This window comes from Telmatherina bonti (genome assembly GCF_933228915.1).
Source record: "Telmatherina bonti genome assembly, chromosome: 16".
Lineage (NCBI taxonomy): Eukaryota > Metazoa > Chordata > Actinopteri > Atheriniformes > Telmatherinidae > Telmatherina > Telmatherina bonti.
The window spans coordinates 32,440,793-32,468,714 of NC_136614.1; the positions used below are offsets into that span (position 1 = coordinate 32,440,793).

General features: G+C 41.0%; 1 protein-coding gene across 1 annotated transcript in view; it reads right to left on the reverse strand.

Annotated features, from left to right (window-relative positions):
- Positions 1-8,431: 8,431 nt before the first annotated feature.
- The window catches only part of tnfrsf21 (tumor necrosis factor receptor superfamily, member 21), a gene marked incomplete at its 3' end in the record, with an annotated part of 46,943 nt that continues 27,452 nt past the window's right edge, over positions 8,432-27,922 (reverse strand). Inside the window, exons 4-6 of the mRNA XM_079254977.1 lie at positions 21,104-21,369; positions 11,488-11,746; positions 8,432-8,661 (exon numbers count right to left, since the gene is read on the reverse strand). Coding sequence (XP_079111103.1) covers positions 8,432-8,661; positions 11,488-11,746; positions 21,104-21,369 — 755 coding nt within the window. The remainder of the gene's footprint in view (positions 8,662-11,487; positions 11,747-21,103; positions 21,370-27,922) is intronic.

The window sequence follows — 27,922 nt, forward strand, 5'->3', positions numbered from 1 at the left end:
CCTTCATGACAACTGTGGGGGGGGTGAATTTTTTCTAACTCCTCCATTTAGAAGTAATTTCATATAGAAATTTAGGGGCGTCTCCTTTTGATTGACAGGCACCCAATCTCCCACTTTAAGAAGAAAAAACGTAGAACAACCGCGATTTTTAGGCGGTTAACAGCATGACTTAGCTTTAGCTCACTGACCACTATTAGCTGGTTAGGTTTTGTTAGCTGCGGGTTAGCTCAGATAGCTCTTTGCTACAGGCAGGTCGGAGATCGTTAGATGTCAATCATCCTCCCCTACGCTCACAGCTCTCCTCTCAGCTTTACCTCTTTACCCATTTTTTGTATTTTCGAGAGATATGTGACGTGTAACGCTGCCAAGATGGTAATGGAAGGAATCGCCCAATGAGCTTCAATTCAGCTCTTCAGAAACCTGTGGGTGACGTCACGGAGGCTCCATCCATCTTTTATATACAGTCTATGGTTCCAACGCTTTGGTGTTTCCCATCAAATCATATCAATACTAGCCTTAGTATTGATGATATTTGGATCGATATGCCCACGTGTTTGCTGAGTGGTTGTTTTATGGATCCCTGTACTCCTCAGTGCATTCAGTTGACATACTTTTAATATCATTTTATTTATCGATGCATGTTTTTCCACTGTCTTTGTTCACAATACAAAAACAAGCACTGGTCACAGTCCATGGGGCGCCTAATCATGTGTCGGATGTAAATAAAGCCATAAATTCATGCTTTGCAATGATGTCACTGTACAGAAACTGGCTCTTTCAGGAGAAGATGAAGAGCTATCATTTTTTTGAGCAAAATTTGTTCAAATTAAGCGACCAAGTTCTCTGTAGGGAGATGTTTCATTAGCTACTCGTATGGTGTTAGCTAGCTGTAGCATCTCACAACAACAGTACAGTTGTTACACATGTGTGTAACATGTTAGTAGACACAAATCCCCATTACAGCTGTGTTGTTTTGTATATTTGTTTGTTTGTGTAGTTAGAAATGAAAAAACAAGCCTAAAACTGAGAAGGAATAGCAGTTTGTTGATGCCACAGAATTTTTTTAAGCACAGAGTCACCTGACAAAAATCATCCTTACAAAAGTATACATGACAATAAACAGACAAGTAGCAGATTTTCCCTTCATCTCCACTTCCTCATCATTGTCATACATCTGGCATTGTATACAGATGTCTCACTGCTACTACTACCTCACTCACTCAGTTGATACAAACACAAACACGCACTGCTAAAATATGTATTATCTGCAGTGTGAGAAACAAAAGCCACGCTAGCTGATTCATTCACTCAGATAGCGTGGCTCATGTGAAGTGATGGTGATGTGGGATCTTTCAACCAGCATGCCCACCACGTCACACAGCAGAGCACTGCTCATACTTACAAGCTGTTCATGGCTAGATTAACAGTTAAATAAATGAAATAGTATCAAAGCAGCAGACTAAGAATGAGGAAATGCATGTTTTTATCATGAGGAATAGCTTTTTATCATCATGCAGGCATGTTGTTTGGGAATTAAATGAAGGTCAACAATTCTGTAACATCTCACTAAACTCTTAATCAGTTTGGGAATTGCTCTGCTTGGAAATATAGCACTGGATCCACTTTCCTTTTAGTTTGATTTCTAGAAATATTAGACATTTGTTTTCTCTTCAATAAGCAGTGCCAATGTGGTAATACAGGATTATAATAAAACTGTCACAACACAGCAAAACTATGAGGAAGAAGATAAAAAATTTCCCCGTAAGAAGCTTTGCAGGTGGCAGCTTCATTGGGAATGGTTCATTTATTTTCCATGCTGTGCAAAGCAGTGAGAATACCTGCAGAACTGTGTGTGTGCATGCTTTGATAAGCATAACCCGGCTCACCAGAACCCAGGTGGAATATCATCTACAACAGATAAAGACGGGAACAGCTGCAAGTCCAGATGGCTCCTAATGACTTGTGCAGTTCAGTGGTGCAGAATGGTTCCAACATCTCTTCAGCCTGGAGCTGGTGAAGGTACCACATCACTTCCTGTCTGGTATTTGTACAAAGACGCTGCGCTGGACGGGCTTCTGCGGCTACAGGCCAGAGACATGATGTCCCATCTGATGATGGCCCTGAAGCAGCTGCTTCTGATCCACTCCAGTTTGCCTTTCAATCAGGCAATGCGCTGGACGACGCCATCATTTACAGCCAGCTCTTTGTCACCTGGAGAAACCAGGAAGCTCTCTTAATTTTCAATTTCACCATATATATCCAAACAGCACGGTTAAGCGCTAGTTAACATTAACTAGCTCAGATATACTGAGTGAAAAACACAATAAATAAGCAGTTTATCCTTGAAGAGTCTCTGTTGATGATGATGGTGGCAGTGTATGTAGCCTGCCATCTTTGACTTGCAAGTATGCTTTTACTGCTTTTACTGACAATTTGTCAATAAAATCTGTCTGTACTGCTGTGTAGCCGTCATTCCCTGCTGGTCCGGTGTCAGTCAGACAGAAATGTGGTGGAGTTTAATTAATTTAATTTATATATATATATTTTATTTTTTATTTTTTTTATTTATTTTTTTTTAATCCGCCAAAATCCGTTACGACTTGCACAACATCTTTCTTTTTCTTAAATAATAAACCCTTAAGAGAAACAAATAACATAATATTTTACAAATAATTTACATGAGAGGGAGAGATCATAAAGGCTTTTAACAACATCACCCCCATAAAAACTAAAACTAAATCAGATCAGAAGAATATATATAATAATATAGTATAAAAGATACATATTAATTAATATATAAATAAAATGTAAAACCTAATGTTTAACAAACACACATAAACAGATTTCTGTTTATTTGACCTCAGTCAGGGTGAGTACTCAGCCGTTAATTTCTGTTTTACTTTCGTTTTATGCATGGATAATATATCATAGATAAGTCCAAAAGAAGTTAATGTCTGTTCCATAGTTCAGCACCCTGGCATCTGACCGCTGAGTGATTATGAGATGTTTTATACAACAGCAAATGCAGATTTCATTTTTCAGCCTTTCTGGAAGAATAATGTTGTGACTGGTAATAAAAATAACTGCTTTTTATGTAGGTAAGCCAGTAATTATCAAACAGTGCTCTGAATACAAAAGTACAGGTCAGATTACTTTTAATACTGAAAATATTTAAGAGTTTTAATTTTAAAAAAACAAAGGTGAACTTGGGGCGTCAAGTTAGCAGACTAACTTTTTTATAGTGTGAAGATTTTGTTAGTAATTAAAATATTCCAATAACTTCAATAAGGATAAATTAAACTGTAACATAATGTTAAGAGAGATTTATAACATACTACATTTCTAATTCTTATCTCATTTATTATTTCATTGCATTTAGTTATTTCTTTGCAGACATGTTTGACCTGTTCCTTCCACCTGCTAAGACCTGTGTGAACTTTGGAGACTCTTGCTCAGCCCTGTGAATGTAGCCCCCCACCCCACCTCACCACACACACACACTCACACACACACACACACATTTACACACATTCACACACATTCACACACATATACACACAGGTGGAAGACTCTCGAAAAGCTGCACCCATTTCAGTAAGTGTAACCGGAGCCCTGCTGGCCTTCTTCATTGTGGCCAGCTGAATGAGGAAAAAGAGGGATTTACAACAATAAGTCATGATGGGTGTGTAAAGCATAGAGAAGGAAATGCTGGGTTGTGAAAACAAGGAACAAAAGGTTTACTCATGAGTTGCAAACAAAGAGATAGAAACTTTAGAATAAAAAAAATGAAAATGAGGTTAGAAAATTAAATAAATTCAAATATGTCATAAAATATTACATATAATATAATATAATATAATATAATATAATATAATATAATATAATATAATATAATATAATATAATATAATATAATATAATATAATATAATATACCTGCGATGGACTGGTGAGCTGTCCAGGGTGTACCCTGCCTGTCGCCCAAAGCCAGCTGGGATAGGCTCCAGCTTCCCCGCGACCCTGAATTGGAATAAGCGGTTCGGAAAATGAATGAATGAATGAATGAATGAATGAATAATATAATATAATATAATATAATATAATATAATATAATATAATATAATATAATATAATATAATATAATATAATATAATATAATATAATATAATATAACATACCATAACATAACATAATATAATATAATATAATGTAATGTAATGTATTATAATATAATATAGTACAACACAACACAACACAACACAACACAACACAACATAACATAACATAACATAATATAATATAATATAACATAACATAATATAATATAATATAATGTCATTTAACATAATATAATATAATATAATATAATATAATATAATATAATATAATATAATATAATATAATATAATATAATATAATATAATATAATATGTTATATGGTGCCGCTGTGACAGAACCAGCCTGTCTATGGCGTACCGGTGGCAGAGCTATCCAAAGTTTGGAGTCAACAACTGAAAAGCAGCGTACCCCTCTGGATTTCATCTTCGATTTGGTGACAACTAATTAGGATCTGCAGACCTGAGAGAACATGCAGGACTGGAGCAGGTTGGGATTTTAGTTCAGGCGAGGCCATGTTGACACATAGAAACAAAGGAATTTTAAAATCAATACCTTTCCCAGTCTGATATTTGCACAAGAACCAGTAAGAGGAAAGAGGTCACCGTCATGCAACATTAGAGACTGAACATGGCAGCCGTTGCCTTCCACATGCAGGGTCTGAAGAATGTGGGTGTTTGGATTTGCTTGGCATGCGGATACCACTCCTAGGTGCTTTTACAGTGCTGGTGAACACACGCCACCGTCCCGCACGATCTCTGGAACCCAAGTTTCTTTCACAAATCATGCTGGCTGGACTTTGTGCCTCCTCTGGCTTCACCAAACACTTCTGAATCATTTTTTATTTCTATTACCTAAACAAGTCTTCCTGTCAGACCAATTTGCTGTGATACAACTTGGATCTGAAGGAGAGTGATGGTGAAGTTACAGACAGGAATGTTATCTTCACCTCTCATCTGTAAGCCACTGTGTGTTTGGTAGATTTAGGAATAAAAACTGCATCGTTACGTTTAGGATTTTAGCCATGACGTTGGAGAGAAGACATCCAGCTCAAACAGACATGTAAAGCTCTTTCTGACTTCCCCTTTTTACCAGATGTACTAAATATGATGCTGGACGTTCATGCATCCTTGGCTGGAGAGCTCAACCATCTATATTCCTCCTATGAAGCAGAGGGAGCAGATAATGGAGCCCCCCCACCACCCCATCCCATCCAGTGAAGGTGAGACGCATCTTCAAGCCTGTGCAGGTGAGGAGGGTAAGGTCAGAAGACTGTGTCCACGTCCGACAGCATATCATCACCCGAACGTTGCATCTGCCTCCATCATCCCCAACGGCTTAGAGATCCTGGTGATGATGCATATGAAGCCTCCCCCCCCCCCCCCCCCCCCCCCCCCCGTTATCTGGATCAGCACTGTTATGCTTACAGCCCACACAGCTGCATGCTGAGTCTGCAGGTTAACGGTGGTATTTCCACCCGCCGCTGATGCTGATGATGCAAGCATTGTAGGACAAGAAACCCAAGTTCACAAACTGGTAAACTGGTGCAGAGAACAACCTGATCAATGAATGTAAAAACAAAACAAAACAAACAAACAAAAAAAAACAAGAAGACCCCTGCTTCCCCCTAAGGGGGACAGAGAGAGAATCGAAAAGAAGAAAAAATAGAAAAACACCTCGTAGAGATTAAAAGAGAGAGAGAAGAAAAGAATGAGAGAGAGAACAACCTACATACATATAAGCACACATACACACCCGCCTATACAAACACATATTTACACATTGGAGTTATGTTCCCCCTGCGGGAGAACCAGAAAATAACAAGTTAAATCAGAAAGACAGAAAGAAAACGAGCTGCTGTTAGTGAATAAACCTGCAGACGACTCAGTGACTGTGTCACATGCAGAACATACAGAGTGGAACGTGTTCAGAGAAGAGTGACCATGCCAATGTGGCCCCGCCCACACAAAGGCAAGAGGCAGACCAGGAGGACCCCGAGACCCGGGTAGCCGGCAGCCACCCCCAAGCACAGACCCCAACCACCCCGCCCTGTTGCCATGCCCCCACCCAGGAGGTGGGTGCATGAAACGCACCCTGTACACCGCCTTTTTGTATAAATACATGTCAATATTGCCGTCTCTAACTTATTTCTCCTTTTTTCCGCAGGTCTTCCTGAATAAGTGCAGTTGTACATGTTGTTCTGTCTTTCCTGTCGTCTCCACCCCAACCAGTCGAGGCAGATGGCTGCCCTCCCTGAGCCGGGTTCTGCTGGAAGTTTTCTTCCTGTTAAAGGGGAGTTTTTTCCTTCCCACTGTCGCTGCGTGCAGCTCCGGATCGGGGATTGGATCGAAGTCTTGACTCGATGCAATCAGTTGGTTTCTATTTTGGGATATGTATGAATTGGCTTGAAATGATGTGTATGTAAAGTGTCCTGTAACAACATTGTTGTGAAGTGGTGCTATACAAATAAAGCTGAATTGAATTGAATTTCCTTCCTGCTCTCACCCGGCAGTGACGACACTCCACACACAGTTATGACAAATATTTTGAGCTTTAATTTGTTGATTTTTAGAGGTTACATAATAAACATACTGGTTACATGTGTGAAATCTGATGAAATCATCCACTCAAGCGACATGTGCTGTACGCATCTCACCCTCATCCTTTCACAAAATAAAAAGCTCACATCCTGCAGCGTCACAGAGACCTAGTCCACTCCTCCTCATCAGCTTCGTGAAACGTCTGCAGTCCACGACACAACCTGTACTCTTCTCCACTCAGGTTGGAGGAGCTGAAATAGTCTTTCATCCTGGGTAATGCCTCCTTTGTTTCCATCCAGCAGCAACGTAGTAACGATGGAAAAAGTTCACCAGGTTGGTCGTTTGCTGCTCGTCCAGCGCCGATGAGGTTTCGGTGCTTTTTAGGTGTGTTACTGTAGATCTGGGAGGACCTCATCAGACTGTTTTTACCTTCCTCCTTTAAGTCAAGTAACACAAATGGACAGACTTCAAGTAGAGTATGGAGTATTTATATCTTACATCCCAACCAGGTCCACGCCAAGTGGGGGTAAACGACACGGAAATGCCCAGAAAAGAGACAAAAATACCAAAAAGCAAACAGAAAAATGCAGGAATTACATAATAAATCAAAGTAAATGTGGAAAACAATGCAACAAAAACAAATGTTATGTGAACAGCATCTCTGGAAAGGAGAAATAAAGTGTGTGTCTACCTCTCTAATAGAAGACAGAGTTAGTGCAACAGTGTTACATTTTAATATCAACCACATAAAGCATGTCGCATTTAATGGCTGCGAAAATCTGTTGTATTCCACTGTTTTTCTATTTTTCTTACTGCAGCAGTGAAGTACTCAGACCGCTGCGTAAGGTTGCGAAGAACACCAACATGAAGCTCCAAAATGTGTCAAGAACACTTCATCAATGCTACATCTGTTGAGGCGATCTTGTGCGTACGCGCTTCTATCAGCATCAACGTCCTGCCCACGACGTGTCTCAGAGAGAAAAGCCATATTTCATCAATATTACTCCAGTCTCGGATTATTTTGTTACACAGATTTTATTTGAGTGCTGCAGGTTTGCTGCTACCTGCCGGCGGTCGCCAGGAGCTACCAGGTGATTTACCGCCTCAGACACCTGGATGGAGTGGAAGGAAAAACAAAGGAGCTGTAAAAAAAAAAAAAAGGTTCAGGCACGTGACTTTAACGGGTCAGTCCACATCTGGGCTCACGCATCTCAGAATGTGGTTGCTAAAATACCTTACAGGTCAAAGAATAATACCAGCGTTGCTTGGAGTTACAGATGACGTGTCGCTGTCTTTTTGTCGTTTTCTGTCTTTTATCGTTACCTGCTGTTTGTTTTTTATATTTATTTTCATTTTAAAGGCAGGAGAAGCCTTAATGGTTGACACAAACGACAAAAAGAAAACGGCGGTGTTATCCTTTAAACGTGAAGGCCTTGGCCATTTAAGAGAAATAAAGTGCTATTTGTGTGGAGTCTCTTTTCAACCCAACCTTTTGAGGCCCGTTAGCCTCTCTCTTAAGGTCACAGTACTTTGTTACATTGAGTGCCGACCATGTCTCATGGCTACATGGTAGAGGATGGAGTGCACATAAGACAGGAGAAGGAGAAAAGTCGTAGTAGAGATTGAACGGATTCATGAGAAGGAGAAGACACAAAGTAAATAACCAGCTGGAATCATGATGAGTCAGGCTCTATCAGATCAACCATGCACGTCTCATCCCTCCCACGTACACGTTCCTCATCATTCCTGTCCGGGTGCTTTTGCCCTCCATCCTCGACTACAACAGGTCAGGAAGGTGGCTGTAGACCGAGTCCAGCAGCGTCTGGCTGGCCTCCTGACTCTTGACTCCAGCGATCTCAAAGAGCCGGTCCAGCTTGTCCTCAGCGGCTCGGATCTCCTCGAGGATGTGCAGTTCCTCCGGATTCAAGATGTGCAGCATGTCGTCGAAGATGGGCTGCAGGTCGCACGGGTCCAGACGCACCTGTCGCAGCACCGTGTCTTTCTTTTCTGGAGTTGGAAACAGATGGAAAGACGACTGGTTGAGTCACTCGTTAGCATCCCCTTTCTGAAGGTGCTGTGTCGCACGTTAGCCTGGGATTATTCTTATCTGCCTGCAGTCTATCTACTAAAGAGATTACAGAGAGATTAAAACTATATTTGCTGAATGTATCACTAAGCAGCTTCCTGCAAACTCGTCATGATTGTTGAACCTGTGTATCATTGATTTGTGCTGCCCTCTAGTGGGGAAAAATAACATGAATATCACTTATGCATCCACAATGTTGTCTTAAATCTATGATACCTTACAGAATCCCCATAATCTCTGAATATAATGTTACATAAAGTCTGTCTTTGCCCATAAAGCAGCTGAGATGCAAATAAACTGCTTTCTGCAGAGCTGTGTGTAAAAAAAAAAAAAGAAAATTGTTGGTCCTCGAGGGCCAGTATCCTGCAGGTTTCTGTTGTCTCCATGCTCCAAAAACACCTGACCAAAGTTCATAAATATGTTGACAAGAAGCTGCTGGATCCATTTGATTTGAATGAGCTGTGTTGGTGCAGGGAAACAACAAAAACCTTCCGGATACCAGCCCTGGAGGACCGGAGTTTGACACTCCTGGTGTAAAATAAGCTGTTTTCTGTCTGCTTCCCCAGCAGGGGGAAGAAGAACAACAAAAAAGCACGAAGGATATCAAGCTTACCAGAAAAAGTTCAGTAAAAAGATGCTAACACACTAAGCATCTGTTAATGGTTAGCATTAAACCCATGGTTCACGTCTTTTCACCACCGACTGCAGCAGTTCGCCATCAGGACAAGGAAGCTTTCATGAGGATGAATAATGTAACAATATATCATCAGATATTTATCAGTGTTTACAGATAAATCAAAGTTAACTAACATTCATCAGGTACTGGAAATGTTAAAATAATATCTTCTTCAATGAACATTTAATGATGTTCCAGCACATGTGGGTCAAAGTAACTCTTTCATATAAAATTAAACAAGAAATTGTTTGTTTTTTTTAATAAACATATAGAACTTGATGAGAAAACACTGATTGAATAACAGAAATAGATGTCTTTTGTGTCTATAAGTAACTATAAATATGAGGAAGCTAAATAAGTTGTGGAGTTCCCCAAGGCTGCTGTTCAACATCTACACACTCCCACTCGCTGAAAAATAACAACATATGCCTACATAGTTGGACAAATCTACACACCAGGAGACTTGATTCCAATCCAGACTCTGATCAAATGGATTGATCAAGTCAAAGCCTGGAAGTGCCAGAACTTCCTTCAGTTAAATGAGGACAAAACTGGAATAATAGTTTTTGAAGCCAAAGAAGATTAAAAGTCAGCAACATCTTGGTTTGTCCTGGATTCAGACCTGAATTTCAGCAGTAGCAAAGTCGCTTTTTATCACTTACAATAACATCTGGAGGATTACAGAAATGATGAGTCAGCAGGTTTTATAAAAACTAGACTACTGTAAAGCTGTCCTTACAGAAAAGTCCATCAGAACCGCTGCAGGGAGTCCAGAAAGACCAAGAAAGTGGATCATACTGCTCAGAAACCTGCATCTCTGCTGAAACACTCATCTGCTTTACAGCAAGGTTGTTTTTAATATTTCTGAATGCTTTTAATATTTTATATACAACATTTTGAACTGTTTTGTACATGAAATATGATATACAAATAAACTTTAATTTAGAAGCAATGTCAGAAATAACCAGAAGAGGGCAGTCACCACCCACACTGTGCACCGTTTGCATGCGCTGCATGGAGTCTGGATGATGTAAAGACAAAAAAACCCACAAAACTCTTCAATAATCATCATTTCATCCCTAACATCTACGTTGTTTCAGTCAGGACGAGGTCCATACTGAAAAATCATTGCATCATTTTGATTTCCAGCCATTTGTTTTGTTGTTTTGTTGTTTTTGGGATTATTGTCTTGTTGCATGACTCAGTTCCAGCCGAGCTTTACCTGACACACAGTTTTGGTGTAAAATGAGGCTTTTCCAGAAGTTTTCCATGAGTTCAGGAGCAGCTTTGCAAACCTAAGCTGTGTTTAAGTGGCTTCATCCTGTCACAGCCTCCAGACAGACCAAACTGTACTGTCACTAATTTACATGTTTAACATCTAAAATGTCCTTTTTCTAAACACATCCCTCAGTTCTTGATGTTAGTAGGTTTGTAACAATACAGAAATATTAATGTCAAGTCAGTTATCAATGATCCAGTAGTTATATTAATATAATAATAATTTCTGATACATGCTAATGGGAGAACTTTTCTCTAACAGCCTCATTTTCTCAGCTAACTGGTATTTTTTGCATTTAATGGAAACAAAAGGAGTGATTTTTGTTAAGAAGGGGGCAGGTTCTATCATGGTGATGCACTAAGATATGTGTGGGTTTTATTTTTGCTTTTTGCTTTTTGAGACTAGTTGATCATCAAAGTAGTCGTTTATGGCAGGAATCACCAATCCTGGTCCTCGATGGGCCGGAGTCCTGCAGGTTTTCCAAGTGACCTTGCAGGAAAACTCCTGTCTGAGACTCATGTCTGCTGAATACACACTGATCAGGTAAATCAGGTGTGTTGCAACTGGGACGCATGGAAAACCTGCTGGCCCAGCACCAGTATGCCTGATCCTTAGTTTATGGCATCTCTAGACATGACGGACTTCAGCTATTTCTTTTCTAAGCTCATTGCTGATGTCTTTCCTCCTTGGCATTGAGTTGACACACACCTGCATGGTGGAAAGTAGCAGAGTGTGATGATGTTACTGGTGTTACTGGTAATTTTTTGCATCAGGCCTGTGCTCTTGTCTCACCTTTGGTAATGAAGGAACCGTTCCTGCTGAGGGCCGAGTCTTTGCTGGAGGTGGAGTCGCAGCGCAGGAGGGGCTCTGATTCGTCAGGGAAGAAGCCTTTGGTGCGGTCCATCGGCGACTCGCCGACGCCCAGGCTGCTGGCCCGGCCCACACTCCCGCTGCTGCCGCTGCCCACGCTGCCGGGAGACTCCAGCGGCTTGTGGATGGGACTGAGGCTATGGCTTACATTCACTGAGGTCATCAGCTGGTTGATGTCAAACTGGAAACAGAGATGGAGAGATGCAGGGAGAGGGAAAAAAGATGAGAAAAGATGAGATGATGAACATTAAAACGTTGCAGCGGATTTTTTCTCTACTTCCTTTTTCCTCCCTCCGTCCTCAAACCAAACCAGCTGCAAAGACAGGAGTTTATTCCCATTTTAGACTTTACTAAAAGACCAGGCATCAAATCTTTAATCATTCTCTTCATTTCTCTTCTTCATCATCAATCCTTTCTGTTAACATCCCTTTGTTTCCTTTGGTTTCCAACTCTCTCCATCTTTCCTTTCTCTCCCCCCCCCATTGAGTACACTCCATCGCAGTGTACTGGTTTCATTTGTCTTTATTTATATTTACAGACAGTTTTACAAGTTAAAACCTTTCACATGACTTTCTACGACGAGACCTTAAAAGAAAACATTTTTTTCATTTATGTGAACCAACAAACAACAAGTCACAGAAATGGCTCAAGATCCATTAAATGAAATCAGGCTGTGAAAAGAATTCAGATGAAAGATCGGGTTTAACAGAAAAAATATTGATTATTACATTTTTAAAAATTAATGAAAATAAAATCTTTTTTTTTTTTTTAAATTAAAAATCTCACATATATATTAGAGGTGGGACTCAAATTAAAAAATGAATCTAATTTAAGGCTTTGTAAGGAATTATGCTACATTAATTGCATTTTAGTCGCAAAACAACATTCGGCTCAAAAAGCAACTCTGTTTTAATTTAAATGGATATTAATAAATGAATAAATCAAACAATAGACAGACATTAACATTGTAAACTCAGGCTTTGGTAATGTATGGAAAAATGCATTTAATTTTAAACAGTAAAAAAGAAATATAAATTAAAGCCGCAAGCGGCATCCATCGGGTCCTCGCCTCATGCCGAAGAAACTCTGTCCCCACATTGTGGACGACGTTAAGGACCAGATACTTTCATATGCCTTTATTCTAGGTGCAGATCCATTGTATTTCTATGGGGATATACAAGGCGCTTTGAGTAAAGAAGCTGGGCGTAAACACCAAGATGGTGGACACCCCGTTGCCATGGTAACAAGTGCTTAATACACTTTATTGCTTCTCATGGGATGTTACACATGTGTGCCGAATTCCGTAGCCCTAGGTCCAAGTAGACGTTCAGGACCCTCAGGACCCTCACCCCGCTCCCCCCCCCAACAATACATATTACAATGCGTTAAGGACCTACCAAATATTAATGGTTGTAATTTTTGTGCAGATCACATGTATTTCTGCAGGGATATGAGTGAACCGTGTTTCATGGCGAGAAGGCTTTTTTCCATGGGTTGCCACGGTAACACGCTTTCTCCTATCAGAAAGATTTGAATAACTTTTGGTCCCCATCTTGTCACGAAGCTCCATGGCGAATGTGGAGCCAATAGCATGAATCGCCTCAGACTAGTTCGTTCAAATACGATGCGCTTAAAGTGATTAAAAGCGCATATACGCCAAGATGGCGGACACCCCGTTGCCATGGTAACAGGCGGTTCATTTAGTTTTTTGCTTGTCTTGGCTACTTATACATGTGTACCAAATTTCGTAGCCCTAGGTCAAAGTAGACTATCAGGCCCCTCGGAGCCCCCCCCCCCAACAATACAACAGTACATATTACAATGTGTTAAGGACCTACCAAATATGAATTATTTTAATTTTGGTGCCGATCGGATGTATTTCTGTGAAGATATGAGTGAACCGTGTTTCATGGTGAGAATGCTTTTTTCCATGGGTTGCCACGGTAACACGCTTTCTCCTACCAGAAAGATTTGAATAACTTTTGGTCCCCGTCTTGTCACGAAGCTCCATGGCGAATGTGGAGCCAATAGCATGAATCGCCTCAGACTAGTTCGTTCAAATACGATGCGCCCAAATTGACAAAAACGGGCAAAACTATGGTCGTAAACGCCAAGATGGCGGACAGCCTGTTGCCATGACAACAGGTCTACGTTTGACTTTTTTGGTCGTCTTGAGGTGGTAGACATGTGTACCGAATTTCGTCGTCCTACATCAAACTAAAGTTTTTTGACCCCATTCTAGGGGCCATTTTTGGCGTTTCTAGGGGGCGCCGTCGAGGCATTTTTGCATTGGCGTGTACGCGGACCCCAGAATATTGCTATTTTCGCCGGTCTTGAGGTGTGTGCCAAGTATCGCAACTTTTCACGGGGGCTAAGGGGGTCAAAAATGGCCGAGTTGTGCTGAGAAGAATAGAGAAGAATAAACATTTGGAAAACAATAGGGCCCTGCCATACTTCGTATGGCTCGGCCCCTAAAAAATATCCCTGGTTAACTTAAATGTCATGTTAAATATCTTAACTCACATCTGCAGCCGTTCTCTAATGAAGAGTCCACAACATGTTACAGTTAACCCTTTATAGGACACTCAGTGAAATACCTTGAAATTAGAAATTTTAACCAAAATTTGTCCTTCTGGTACGTACCAAGACCTTCATTATTTCATTACAAGACCTTCATAACTTTTTTTAAAAATTTGTTTTATGCTGAAAATGAAAGAAAACAAAGTGATTAAAAATAGTCACTTGTCTGATAAAGGGTTCATTTAACTTTATAAACGTTTCCATCCACACTCTTCATCAACAAACATGAGAATGTGACAGTAAACAGATGTATCACGGCTTCAGTCTGGTCCTGGAGCAGAGGTGATGATCGCCTCCTGCTCTGACTGACGCCGGAAACTTCCAGCGTCTTCTTCTGGACGGGGGAGGGGCTTACGCAGCAGCTGCTGCTGTAAACAACACGTGCTTCCACGTTACTCACTAAAAGTCTCCAACATCACCAAAGAATTAGCTTAACTTGTTAATAGTTGCTTTCTTTCAAAATAAAATAGACTGACTAGAAAGTCCTGGTAAGTTGCTAACACGTCGGCTAAAGGTGCCAGTTAGAAACAGACGTCTAAAAGCACGATTCATAAAAATATGGTATTTATTACGGCTGATACTGTGGCGCGTGACGCTACAACACAAAACACGTTTTCTCATTTACTGTATCACTTATACATCTACAAACTCTGGGTTAAAGGGAAGCTAAAACCAAATGGACGACCTTTCGCATGCACTTTTTCCAACAACCATAGGAGGCCGTGCACGTGGTGGGGGCTGATGACTGTGCAAAACACGCCTGCAGGGTGTGCAACCGATAAGCAGAGTGAAGCGTCAAACATCCTGGATGCAACGGTGAAGCTGAGCTTCGAGAAGCTCAGTCGTCCACCCAGACTGCAGCTTCTGTAATGGCGACATGGAGCTTGGATCCTGCACTGCAGCCATGTGGAGCTGCAGCAGAGGAGGAACAGCACGGCTGTTTCAGAAAGCTCTCTGAGAGACAGAAAGGATCAGACGGAGTTGCTGACTACTCATGTCAGCACAGCACAAGGGCCTGCTGGGGGACAGCAGCTTAGCCAGCACAAAGTGCATGTGTATGAACACACACATCCAGCCCGAGCCAGTGAGGCTCTCGCTGGCAGACTGCAGCAATATGAAGGGCACCGGGGACAGACACACACTCTGGGAATATTTCCATTAATTATATCCAAAGCAGAGCGGCTGTAGTCACAGTAGAAACAGATGAGCTGTCACTACGAAGGACCTGAGCTCAGCCGCTGATGTCACGCTTTCATGTAAACATCTACCGTGTGACGTAGGAGTTAGATCTGCCTCCTCCAGACCACACCTAGACATACTTAATGCCATTTGCACACAAAGACATTCGCATAAGGAGTCGCATTTGAAGAATAAGAGCCCCTTTTCTGTCCTTTTCCTCAGACATTAATGGATGTGGTTTCGTTTTATGACCTAATGGGTCTTTTTATGCTAGGACTGAAAGGCTTCTAATAGAAACTGAGTCATAAACACTCAGTCAGAGCAGAAATTACATTTGATTGTGTCTCATTATGGCAGGAAGGGAGACTAATGCAGTGATGCAGCTTTGTTTTTCAGATGGAAGAGAATGAGGGAAAGTAAATGAACGATTTTTGGTCTGTTTCATAACTTTGTTGTTGATGCTCCTGCTGTCGTAAGCGGACGCCGATCGGAGCCGCTTGTGAACAAAATGTGGTTTTATTTTAAACTAAAGCAGAAATTTAAGATTTTTTCTACATTGTTTAGTGAAACTGCTGGACTTTTTGTCTGTCATGACGTTCTGTGACATCGCGACACAACTGCATTAAGTGGACGCTAACTTAGAACCAGACGCCACTCCCACAAGCAATCCCTACAAACATTCCTTCTTCAGTCCTACTTACGAACTTTTTACGAAGATAGTGGGGCTCATTAAAACATGTTGAACCTGAACAGGAAGGGGATGTTCACCTTGATCCGTTAATGGGACCAGACTGCAGGCTAACAGCATGGCTAGACGACAATGCTAGCAACAGCACACTAGCACCCGCTAGGGTACGATCAGAGCATTTGAAGGATGATTGGAACAATAATCAGTGGTTTCAAATAGTATTTAAACATCTCTATGTTCACATAACAAGCCATTGAAGAGAACCAACTAAGATTTCATTCAGTAAACAAGAAAAAACAGCTTTTTAGGCTAGGTTTCAGGTACCGTATATGAAAGATATACGGAAATTTGGCATATTTAGGGGCGTGTCCTAAATATGATTGACAGGTACACAATCTCCCGCTTCAAGTCAGAATAATGTAGAACAACCGCGGTTTTTAGCCGGTTAACAACGTGACTTAGCTTTAGCCCGCTTACCTCCGTTAGCTGGTTAGCTCCTGTTATCTCCGGGTTAGCTTGGTTAGCTCTTAGCTACAGAAAGCTCGGAGTTCGCTCAATATCAAACATCCACCACTACACTCACATCCCCCCTCTCAGCTCCACCTCTTTGCCCACATTTGTATTTTCCAGCCAAGACGACGCGCATGCCTCTGCCAAGATGGTGATGGTAGGAACCGCCCACCGAGCTTCAATTCAGCTCTTCAGAAACCTACGTGTGATGTCACGGAGGCTCCGCCCATCTTTTTATATACAGTCTATGCTAAGTTCTTATCACACAGAAACATCCCAGAATATACTTTAGGCCAATAAACAGGAGAGACCAGTTGAAAAGAAAATGCAGATTCCTTTGGTTCTTCAGGCCTCGTTGTGGACAGAAGCTCCGTCTGCTGCAGTTTGACATGGTGCATTCATTAGACACACATATAAGTCATGAAACAGCAAAGATTCTCCTTAAGCAGATACTTATACACACTTCTACCAGAACCAGAGGAGCAAAGCAGTTTCTCTATGAAACGTGCGTTTGAAACATCACTTGTAGTTTCATTTCCTTGTTCACGTCCTAATTTATCATCATAGTCATATTATGGTGAGGGCTCTTGGGTTACCATGAGGAGAAACAGAAATAGGGGGAAAAGACAACAGCATCTATCTGTCTGCTTCTAGCTCTCAGCAAGCTGCAGAGATAAAAATAGAAACATCCATCACAGAGCTCAGTTTGGTCCCACTGGGAAGACTATTGATATTATGACGATCCACATGCAGTCTCAGATGACGCTGTTATGTAACAGACATATTGACATGCTTCTCATAAGCGACCTGCTGTGAAATAACTAAGAACAAACAGTTCAGACTGATTGTGACCTTCATGACAGAGCTAGAGGCTGAACGCCCTGTTCTTATGGGTCCGTTGAAAGAAGCTCAAGAGGAAGAGTCGTTCAGTGCAGGTCTGGGAGTTCTCACAAAAACACAAAGTTTCTCTTTTCCTTTTTAGTGGAACGAAGCTCAGGCACAGGTCTTCGGGTTAGTGGGAAAACACTTACCAGAACATTTACCACACTGGTATCGCTTTAGTAGCTATCTGGGATCACTACTGGACTCAGTACTGCTCTGGGTTCTGCCCACAGTCCAAACACATGTACGTTAGGTTGACTGGTTCCTCTGAATCCCCCTAGGAGTGAGTGTGAGGGGTTGTGATGGACTGGTAACCAGTGCAGGTGTACCTGCTGACTGCTGGGAAAGACCCCAGCTTCATCACACGCCTGGACGGGAATGAGCAGTAAAAAACAAGGAATGGAAGAACCTTCTGTCATGTTAAATTATATATTTAACATAAATTAAATGATATCATACTAAATATATTAATATTAATATTAAATAAATAATATTTTAAATATTAAATATCATAGTATTATTATTATATCATTACATAAATTCAATATTTAACATAAATTAAATAATATAATATAAAATATATTAATATTAAATAATATAAATAATAATGATTAATATTAAATATCATGATAACATTATATTATTAAATGATATATTTAAACATGACAGATGGACATCATTATCATCATTTTTAGACATTTTCTGCCTTATTTTACATCATGTATGTATTATCATTCCATTTATGTGTAAATTGTATTCATTAATTTATTTATGTACTAACTAAATATGACGCTAAAGTTGCTAAGCTGTTAGCCGAGCTCTGATTGGTACATCAGCGTTACGATGTACCAGGACGTTGTGCTCTGATGTTGCAAACTGCAATTAAACACATTTATCTTTTTAATACATTCATGATTTTGTCATTAGTTCCAGACCTAAATTTTATCTATAGACATATTTGTCTATTATTATTATTATTATTAGTAGTAGTAGTAGTAGTAGTAGTAGTAGTAGTAGTAGTAGTAGTAGTAGTAGTAGTATTCTTTTGTAAATATTATCATTATTAACATTGTTACTTTTTTCCATATTTGTTCATCCTTTAAAATGATTTTTTTGTTTATAAGCTGTTTTTCTGCTTGTACAGTTTTATAATGTTGCACATTTAGTCTTATTATGTAAAAATCACTTTGACCATTGTTATTTTTATCAGAAAAATCTTGAATCCAGCGCTTGTTACAGGCTGTTTGTTGTTGTTGTTGTTGTTGTCTGGCTTATATTGATCTGAGGTTGGAGCACCAAACATCACTGTTTTCTTCTAAACATGAGTCCTGCGCTACGACAACGTGAGGCTGAAGTTATCTTCAGGAAAAAATAAATGTATAAATATCGATATGAATATCAGAAAAATAAAAAACATATAATTCATCTTCTTTCATCATAAAACAGTTCCACTATCTTATCCAGCATCGCTGCTTCGCTGGAGATGATCTGACGATAATTAAACAGTGATGAAAAACCATTTCTGGCAGGATGATGTGACTTTATGAGAACAAGACTGGAAGTGTTGCCGTGGCGACCTTGGAAAGGAGAAGAAGGACAGAAGCAAAGTAAACGGTGACGACTGATCCGCCCCGTGGAGATTACGGTGTTGGGCCTTTACCACACTGCTGTCTACAGGCCTACAGGTGAGGGTCGACATATGAGCCGTGCTCTGACACACACACACACACACACATCCTGCTGCACGTGTGCATGCTGTATGTGGAGGTTAGATAGATGGAAGAAGGGATCAGGTTTTTGTTTTGTGCCATAAAAATAGCTTGTCTTGGCATAGGGGGGGGGGGGGGGGGGGGGGGGGAATCGAACTTGACTTCCAGCTAGACTAAGACTCAGTCTGCCCTGTTATGTATGCAAACAAAGCTGCCAAACTCATCATCTAGCTCCATTTTCTGCTGTGAAATTTGTCTTTCTTTGGATGAAAAACGTTGGTTCCATTAAGGGTCAAAGAGAAGCTGGATCAGTGGCTGAGAGGCAGGAACACCCTGGACAGGTCGCCAGTCCTCCACAGTGGACGGGTGAAAAACATGTTTTATAAACTGCTTCTTTGTAATCGGTGTGTGTCAGAGTGTCGTGGCTGCAACGGTCTGATGGACTTACTGTGGCGGTGGTTGTTAGGTTTTCATTTGGAAGAGGGGAAGAGGAAGAGGAGGAAGAAAGTGAGTGTGGCTAACAAAACGTACGCGCTACTTCTGGTCCAGCGTCACCAGTTCCAACTCCTCCTCATCCAAACCTGGATCCACCTGAACCAGTAGCGTACGTGACTACGGGATTTTAAATCCTGACATTTTAACGAATAATAAAAAACGTAGAAATGAATCAGTAAATTGGAACATCTGACCGTGTCTCCTCCTGTCATAAAGCCAGTGGACCCAGTGCAACGGTCTGATGGACTTACTGTGGTGGTGGTTGTTAGGTTTTCATTTGGAAGAGGAAGATGAGGAGGAAGGTGAGTGTGGTTATGTAATGTAGGTGGTCATTTTCTTTATTTTTAATAAACACAGTCTGTCATTGGGTGGAGATTCCTCAGACATTATGCATCCCATCAACGTGAACAACACAAGCTTCAATAACTGCTTCACCAAACCCACCACCTGGATTTCTCCGCAGCCTCTGAAGCAGTACGCCTAGTCACGATGAAAACCAGTCAGCATTTCCTGAACCTGGATTACTGCTAAAGAAAAGCTACTTTCCTGAAGCCAAACACACCAAACGTATCATTCTGATCGTTACGGAGACGTGGTTTAGCATTTAGCCTTGAGACTGAGCTCAAACGAAACGTACGCGCTGCTTCTGGTGCAGTGTCCCAAGTTCCAACTCCTCCTCATCCAAACCTGGATCCACCTGAACCAGTAGCGTACGCGACTACAGGATTTCTAAATCCTCACATTTTAACAGACAAGAAAACCTATCAATGAATCAGTAAGTTGTAACATCTGACCGTGTCTCCTCCTTTCTGCTCCTGTGCCAGACATTTCCACAGGAATGAACAGGAAGTTTCCAGAAATCAAACCTGTTCCAGGAGAAATTACTGGCATGTTTTGATGTCCTCTTTACTTACCAGCAGACACTGATAGAACTGAAAGGAGCATGGAAACACAGGACTGCAGTCATCAGGCCTCAACGGATGTCAAGTGAAAATAACTGTATAATTAAATGTTGTAAATCAGCTAGAAAAGAACATTCCTGTTTATTTTTACAGCCTTGCATTCGTTTTCCATGTAATGGCATGAATAAATGGTAACTTTGGTCTCTTTTCTGTCTCTGATGTCCTTCATTCTGGCCTCAAGCGGAGACAAACGTGACGTGGAAGTCATGCCACTTCCTTACTGACGCCCTCATCCCAACAAGTCATTTTCCAAGCTCCGCAGAGTGCAGGCAGATGGTGCAACAAAGTCTGCAATTAGTGCTGAAACATCGAATCTCCATCTTAAAGAGAGGAATGTGAGGAATGCAGCTAAACCTCCGCTTCAGAGAGATACACCAGAAAGCTTTCATTCCAGATTAGATGTCAGTGGAAAACACATGCAGAGAACAGCGTGTACAACGGCGCGTCCCACTGATGTGGGCAGATCCGCTGATGGGAAAGACTGGAAAGGTTGCAGGTACTGGTGACGTCAGACATAGAGCCATGCAGCCTACCTGAGGGTTGTCCTCCATGACGCAGCGGATCTTCTCCACCACATCGATGCGTCGCTGCCGATGCAGAGCGTTGATCAGCTTGGCCAGGTTCGCGTCGCTGTCCCGGATGGTCCAGTGCTGCAGGGCGGCGTACGCACGCTCGTGATCGGACGAGTAACCGTTGGAGAAGGCAGCCACCTCGCGCTCCGTGGCGTTGGCCAGCGACTGATAGATGTCGATCCACTGGGTGCCCACCTGGGCTGCCACAAGCTTTAGGATGTCCACCCCTGAGCAAAGAAACACAAAAACCCAACTTGAACTTGGAAACTATTATTGCTAACAGGATTCAGCGACATGCAGACGTACCCCACTATCCAATGCAAGCGCCGCTTACAGATCTAACTCTTGTAACTTTATTTCAGATTTCAGAAGCTTTATTTGTCATTGAGCCAGTGTCCCGGCACAACGAAGTTATTTCAGTACGGCCCGTCCAACAATCAGACACACAACATTCATGTGACATAAACATATACAAATAAAGTATCTCTACACTTCATCTAAAAGGATAAAGATGCAACAAAAAACACCTCTAAACAGAAAAGCATGTTCAGACAGGTACACCATAAGGGAACAAATAACGGGGGGGGGGTGTCTCCCAGACAACCAAGTGAGGTCGCAGCCAGCCAGGCAGCGCGTCCATCCATCTCGCCGTCCATAAGTCGAGGGAAGGGTGAGGTCTGGAGAAGGCGGTGAAAGATAGGAGTGTGTCTGAGTGTAAGTGTGTGTGTGTGTGTGTGTGTGTGTGTGTGTGTGTGTGTGTGTGTGTGTGTGTGTGTGTGTGTGAGTGTTCTGTGGGTCTGTGAACTATCCCCCAGTTCATCTCTTCTCAACTTGAGGAAAATACTGATGAATAACCAGAGATGTAAAGTAACGAAGTGAAACTACTCCACTACTGTACTTAAGTAGTAAAACGTGGTATATCTTCTTTATTGAAGTATTATTTTTCTCCTACTTCCACTTTTCCACCACTACATATGTTGGATCACGATGATACTTTATATTTATTGTCCTTCGTTGTTACTCGTTACAACAGCAAAAATAAAATTACTATAGTAGTTTGTTTAACCAGTTATAACTTTAGACGGCTCTGTCGTCATCTACCTGCCTTAACCTGGCTTTAGCATACAAGAATATATGAGAACGATATGGAAGGAGAACCTGCAAAATCTCCAGTACCTTCAATACCAATATCAATACCACAATGTACAAAAAAATGACTTCTTTATACATACTGGAAGGGAATTACTTGTGCAGGGAAGAAAAAATAAGCAGTGAAGAGAAGGATGTGATGCTGTAAGTGGGAAAGGGCAAGAAGAACTAGCGAATAAGGGCCCAACTTGCCTTTAGCTGCCAAAAGTTATGAATGAAGAGAGATGTCTTTACATAAAAAACATATTTAAAGTGTACTTACTAGTTTAAGAAGGGGAAAAAGCTATGGAGGGGAATGAACACACTTGATCTGTTTGTTTGGGGGGTTTTTTTCAAGTATGTTCTTGTCCGTGTACTACTGCTCCAGCCAAAGAACTTTTGAATGTCAGGCTAAAAATTTCATAAACAATATAATATACAAGGTTGAATGTTCTCTTAAATAACCACACAACACACTGGAATACTTTTACTTTCAGTACTTGATGAAAAAAATTTAAAATAAACTATGTGCAATGCGTCAATACAAAAAATGTTGAATACTTTAGTACTTCTACTTAAGTGAGGCACATCAAGAACACTTCAGTGTCTACTCAAGTGACTTAATTCATAGAGTACTTGTACTTGATTGTTGGTTTCAAGTACTTAATACATGTCTGTGAATAAACAGCTTTTATTTTACTTTGTTCCGTCTAATGCACCTGGTTTTGGATCAATATATTTCAATATTTACCACTAAATCAAAGTAAAACATAAATCAAATGAGATTTTATGCTTTCAGACTGAAAGTAAAGTTTAAACTGGTGTGTAAACTCCTTTTGTACTGTGGCTTTGAATGGCCACTCAACCAGCTGAAACCCATTCAACTGGTTAAGAATTGTGTGATGTCTTGTGTGGATCTGAGGGAGCTTTGTCAAGCCTGGGAAACCCAGCCGAGTGACATCACTCCATCTCAGCTTGGAGACAATAAAGGATTCTACACATGCAGGGACACTAAGCAGGCTTGTCGGGGTGAAATGACCTGCATTATGTAAACGGTGGAGCGTTGAACAAACCTCAAGTCATCTGAGACGGAGTTACATAAGTTGGACCAGTTTGAGAGAGGACTGGTTTAAAATGAGTTCCTGACCAACCCACCTGGATGGTTAAAAAATCCTTGCAACATTTTATTTACCTCTCAGATTGAGCTTTTTTATTTTACAACACTGCTTTTGTAGTTGTTTTTTTCTTAAAACACCAAAACTATTAGGCATCAACAACTGCTTGCATTAACCTGTGGTCATTAGTTTGTGGCATAGAGTGGCGTCGTCCAATTCAGGGTTGTTGGTGAGCTGATCTTGTCCCAACAATTACCATCGAGAGCGGTCGTCCATCTAGCTAACTGAACACCAGAACGTGTGGTGAAACTGGGAAATCTCAGATGCTTGTGCTGTTTTTTACCGTTCCAAACATGAAACTAGCGAAGGTTGCTTGATGATTCCTTGTAAAGTTGTACAAAATGGAGAGTAAGAAAAGTGGTTAGTGAACCTTTCGTTTTGGATTAAAAGTTAAAAGCAAGCAAAGTCAAAGCAAGCAAAAGCTTGCAGCTGTCCCGTTGTTAAAGGTTCGCTTCATTGCACCTGATTCAGTTATGATCGTTAGCTTCACATGTCAACCCATTTAATCCCAGTTAGCATGCAGACATTATGTTTTCAGCTGCAGTTGTCAGATTATGAGGCTAAAATGATGTAAAATGAATCTATCAATGGATACAGCCGCATAAAATAATAATATAGTAAAATAATATAGCCTGAAGAGGGAGCTGTTGATTACAATTTACGCTACAGAGTTACACACAACCATTCCTGAGAGATTTTTAGCAATATAAGCGATAGCGCTCTGTGCTGCTAGGGATCTATTGCCGTTTGGTTGGACTCATAGCAAGATAAAACCTGGAGCTGCTTTTTTGTTTAACTCATCGAGATTGCTGCAATAAGCCAACAACGTGTGATTGAGCTCTTTTTAACTTGAGTTTATGTTTTTATTTAATTCGTCATGATGAGCTGAGCTCCTACAAAAACCTGGATACAGAATCTGTCTTTCAGTATCAGGATAACTACAAGCATAGCTAGCAATGGAAGAGGAGCTTCCCTTGTTGAGAGTAGTCACACCTAAAATCTGCAACAGCTGGTATCAGGTTGCAGCTACATCGCTGGAAATGGAGTGACTTTGCTAATCTGTTGAGACGCAATACGGTGTGAAACATTCTATACAATCCGCTGGTTTCCTGAGCAGAGCAATTACTTATTATGGACTGACGCAAATATTATGCAACAGATATGTGGAGGAAATAATCAATTTGACTGAACAGCATTATAATTGGACTGTATTGCATCATTAAAAGGGGAAGTGATGTGAATTTCCGTTACACAAATAAAGGTACATGACATGAGGTTTTCTGATTTTTCCGGATGCAGACTCAGAATTTCCCCAGACCGAATTCTTTAGGCAACTTGACGAAGTGAAACAGGCTCCTCCTTTTGGTCAACAGCTGACGATTAAACACACTTACAAACACACAGAGCAATGTGAGCGACAGCATGTCAGGCTTTGGCTTCAGTTCTTTATATAGCAGACACACACTTGATGTGTGGCTGAGAGCATTAAATCAACAGATCCTTAATTTTGAGGACCATCAGCTGTTGACCTACTGCTACTCTGAAGAAGATTATGATAGTAATAAGCTGTTAATAAACCAATAACACCGGATCTGATCTTGTTCTATTAGGTACACAAAAGAGACTGTGCGTTGTATGTGTTAATTATATGACAAGAACAACATGCCAAAGGTTAGTTTTGGAAACGATCAAAACAAAAACGATACGTTTACAAATATAAACCAATACCATTATACCAGTACAAATACCTGTCATCTCAAGGTATTTATGAAGTGCTCATACTGTAAAGTGTGTTAAGTTACACTGACAATGAAAATATATATCTGCTACTCAAGACATCTATTCATGCAGACATGGTTAAGCCGACAAATCTGCAACCGGTGTGTATTGCTATCGCGTCAATATGGAGCTAAATGTCCTCGTTAAATATGTGACACCAAGAATAAAGTTATTTCCGAAGGTAAAAAGGCTCCAACTCTAGACAGGGAGTCTAAGGGATATTGTTTGCAGCGTTTAACCTGGTTAGCTCCTGTTATCTCCAGGTTAGCTAGGGGCTGCAAAACAGAGCGAATCTCCATAGATTCCCATTTTAACCCAACTTCACAGCAGAAATAAACATGTTTACAGCAGAAATAAACATGTTTACAACCTGGTTCAAAAATCCATTTTTGGTTTAATAGGTCAGGTTTACCTTCATGACAGCTGTGGGAGGAGTAAATTTTTTTTAACTCGCCCGTTTAAAAGTAATTTAATGTAGAAATTCAGCATAATAAGGGGGGCGTGTCTTTTTGATTGACAGGTACCCAATCTCCCGCTTCGTGTAAAAAGAATGTAGAACAACCGCGGTTTTTAGCCGGTTAACAACATGACTTAGCTTTAGCTTGCTTACCACCGTTAGCTGGTTAGCTCCTGTTATCTCTGGGTTAGCTCGGTTAGCTCTTAGCTACAGGCAGCTCATAGTTTGCTCTATGTCAATCATCCACCATGACGCTCACAGCCCCCCTCTCAGCTCCACCTCTTTGCCCATATATGTATTTTCCGGACGAAATGACACGCTTGCCCCTTGCCAAGATGGCGATGGTAGGAACCGCCCACCGAGTTTCAATTGAGCTCTTCAGGAACCTACGGGTGACGTCACGGAGGCTCCGTCCATCTTGTTTTTTAACAGTCAATGGTCATAACTGACAAATTAGATGGGCGAAATTGTTTTTCTATGTGTCCGTCTTCTGAATTCAGCATAAATAGGCCTTAGGGCAGCGGTTCTTAAAGGAGGGTCAGGACCCCCATGAGGGCCAAGTTAATTTCAGGGAGTCACTTAGCTGTAGCTCAGGAGAAAGAGCAGTTGTCCTTCAACTGGTAAGTTGAGGGATCGATTCCAGGCTTCCCCTGAAATGCCGAAGTGTCCTAGGGCAAGACACTGAACCCACTAGAAAAGCGCTATAGTCCATTTACTTAAAAAAATGTATTTAAATTAAATCTTTAATGCAGAGATAAATCTGTGAAATTAGCGCATTATGTTTTAAGACTTTAACACACAATCAATAAAATGTATACACATGCAATAATAAAAATCAGAGTTTGGCATAATCTCCACCAGAGAGAATGCCAGGGGTCACAACTCAGATGTTTATCTGGGGGATCATGACTCAAAAAGTAGGAAAATGGCTGGTCTCAGTACTTGAAGTGTCTTATGACTCACATATGAATGTGCTGCAGCTTTTGTGTATTTTGATGTACTATGCTAGCTGATGTAACAAGCCAAGCTTTGGCTCTCACTTTGTTTGGGCACAAGAAGGATAGTTTAAGCAATGTAGTATAAAAATACCCCTTGCAAACGTCTCCTACCCTCCCTTTGATTGAGTCAAAGCACATTGTACCAGATAAAACTTCTTGTACTACAGAGAAGAGCATCCACGCAGAATTAATTCCTCCACTTTTGATAAGCATCAGGTTGATCCCTGATTACTGTCAACCGCAGCAAAACATGCTAAGTGCACAAATCCAGGATGATTCAGTCGGTGTGGATCAGAGAGATTAAATGGATGGAAGCCAGTCGTAGTAATACATGACTTGACATATATATATGAAAGCAGTCACGTGTTTATAACTACACACACAAGCTGAGAGGCGATTCTACAGACATGTGAAGTCCACACACGTTTACAGAGGTTCCCTGTCGGGCAACACACACCATGTAATACTCCATCTGAAATCCAAAACTCTTGTCTTAGCTTAACTATCAACCTAAATTCTAAACCTAAACCAACCTAAAAACCAAGCCTCACCCTATCTCACCCAAAACCTATACTCCCTAATCCTAAAAATCCTGCTTCATTTGACCTAATTTTGCAAAAGATTCCCCACTAAAACACACTAAGAGGCCACATCCGCACACATACAGTAAATCCCCTACTTCTGCTAAAGATGCAGAAACTCGCGTGATCCTGCAGAGAGCCGGAGGAGCTCACGTGCCGGCCTTCAGGGCCGAGCGTTTGTCAAGTCTCATCCACCTCGCTGGCTATGACACAGCTACATCAGAGAAATCCCTCTGCTCTGCATGCATCACTGCCGCGGCGAGCTGGACACATTTAAATGACCTATATAAATCTCAGGATGACTCAGTATCTCACTATGTCAGTATGTGGAAGCGTTTAAGTGCTTGCCGGGGGAAGCAGTATAATCTAGGTTATTTATGGGTAAGAATTTGTGCTGTTTGTGTAGCTTAAAGCTTTTCAGATAGTGATATACGGCTGCCTGGATGTGCTAAACTAAACTATTAAAAATTCCTTTTTTTGAATAATATAACAGCAAATAATGAGAAAAATCTTCTTTATATTTGGTGTACTGTAAATAACACTTGCAGTGTAGTAGCCACATGTCATAGTTTAAACATTTCAGCCTACCTGAGTCCTGCTGCTGACCATGTCCATCCCTTTCTGAGCACAGTGTAGCATCTTCTGATGGAAACTTCCAGCAG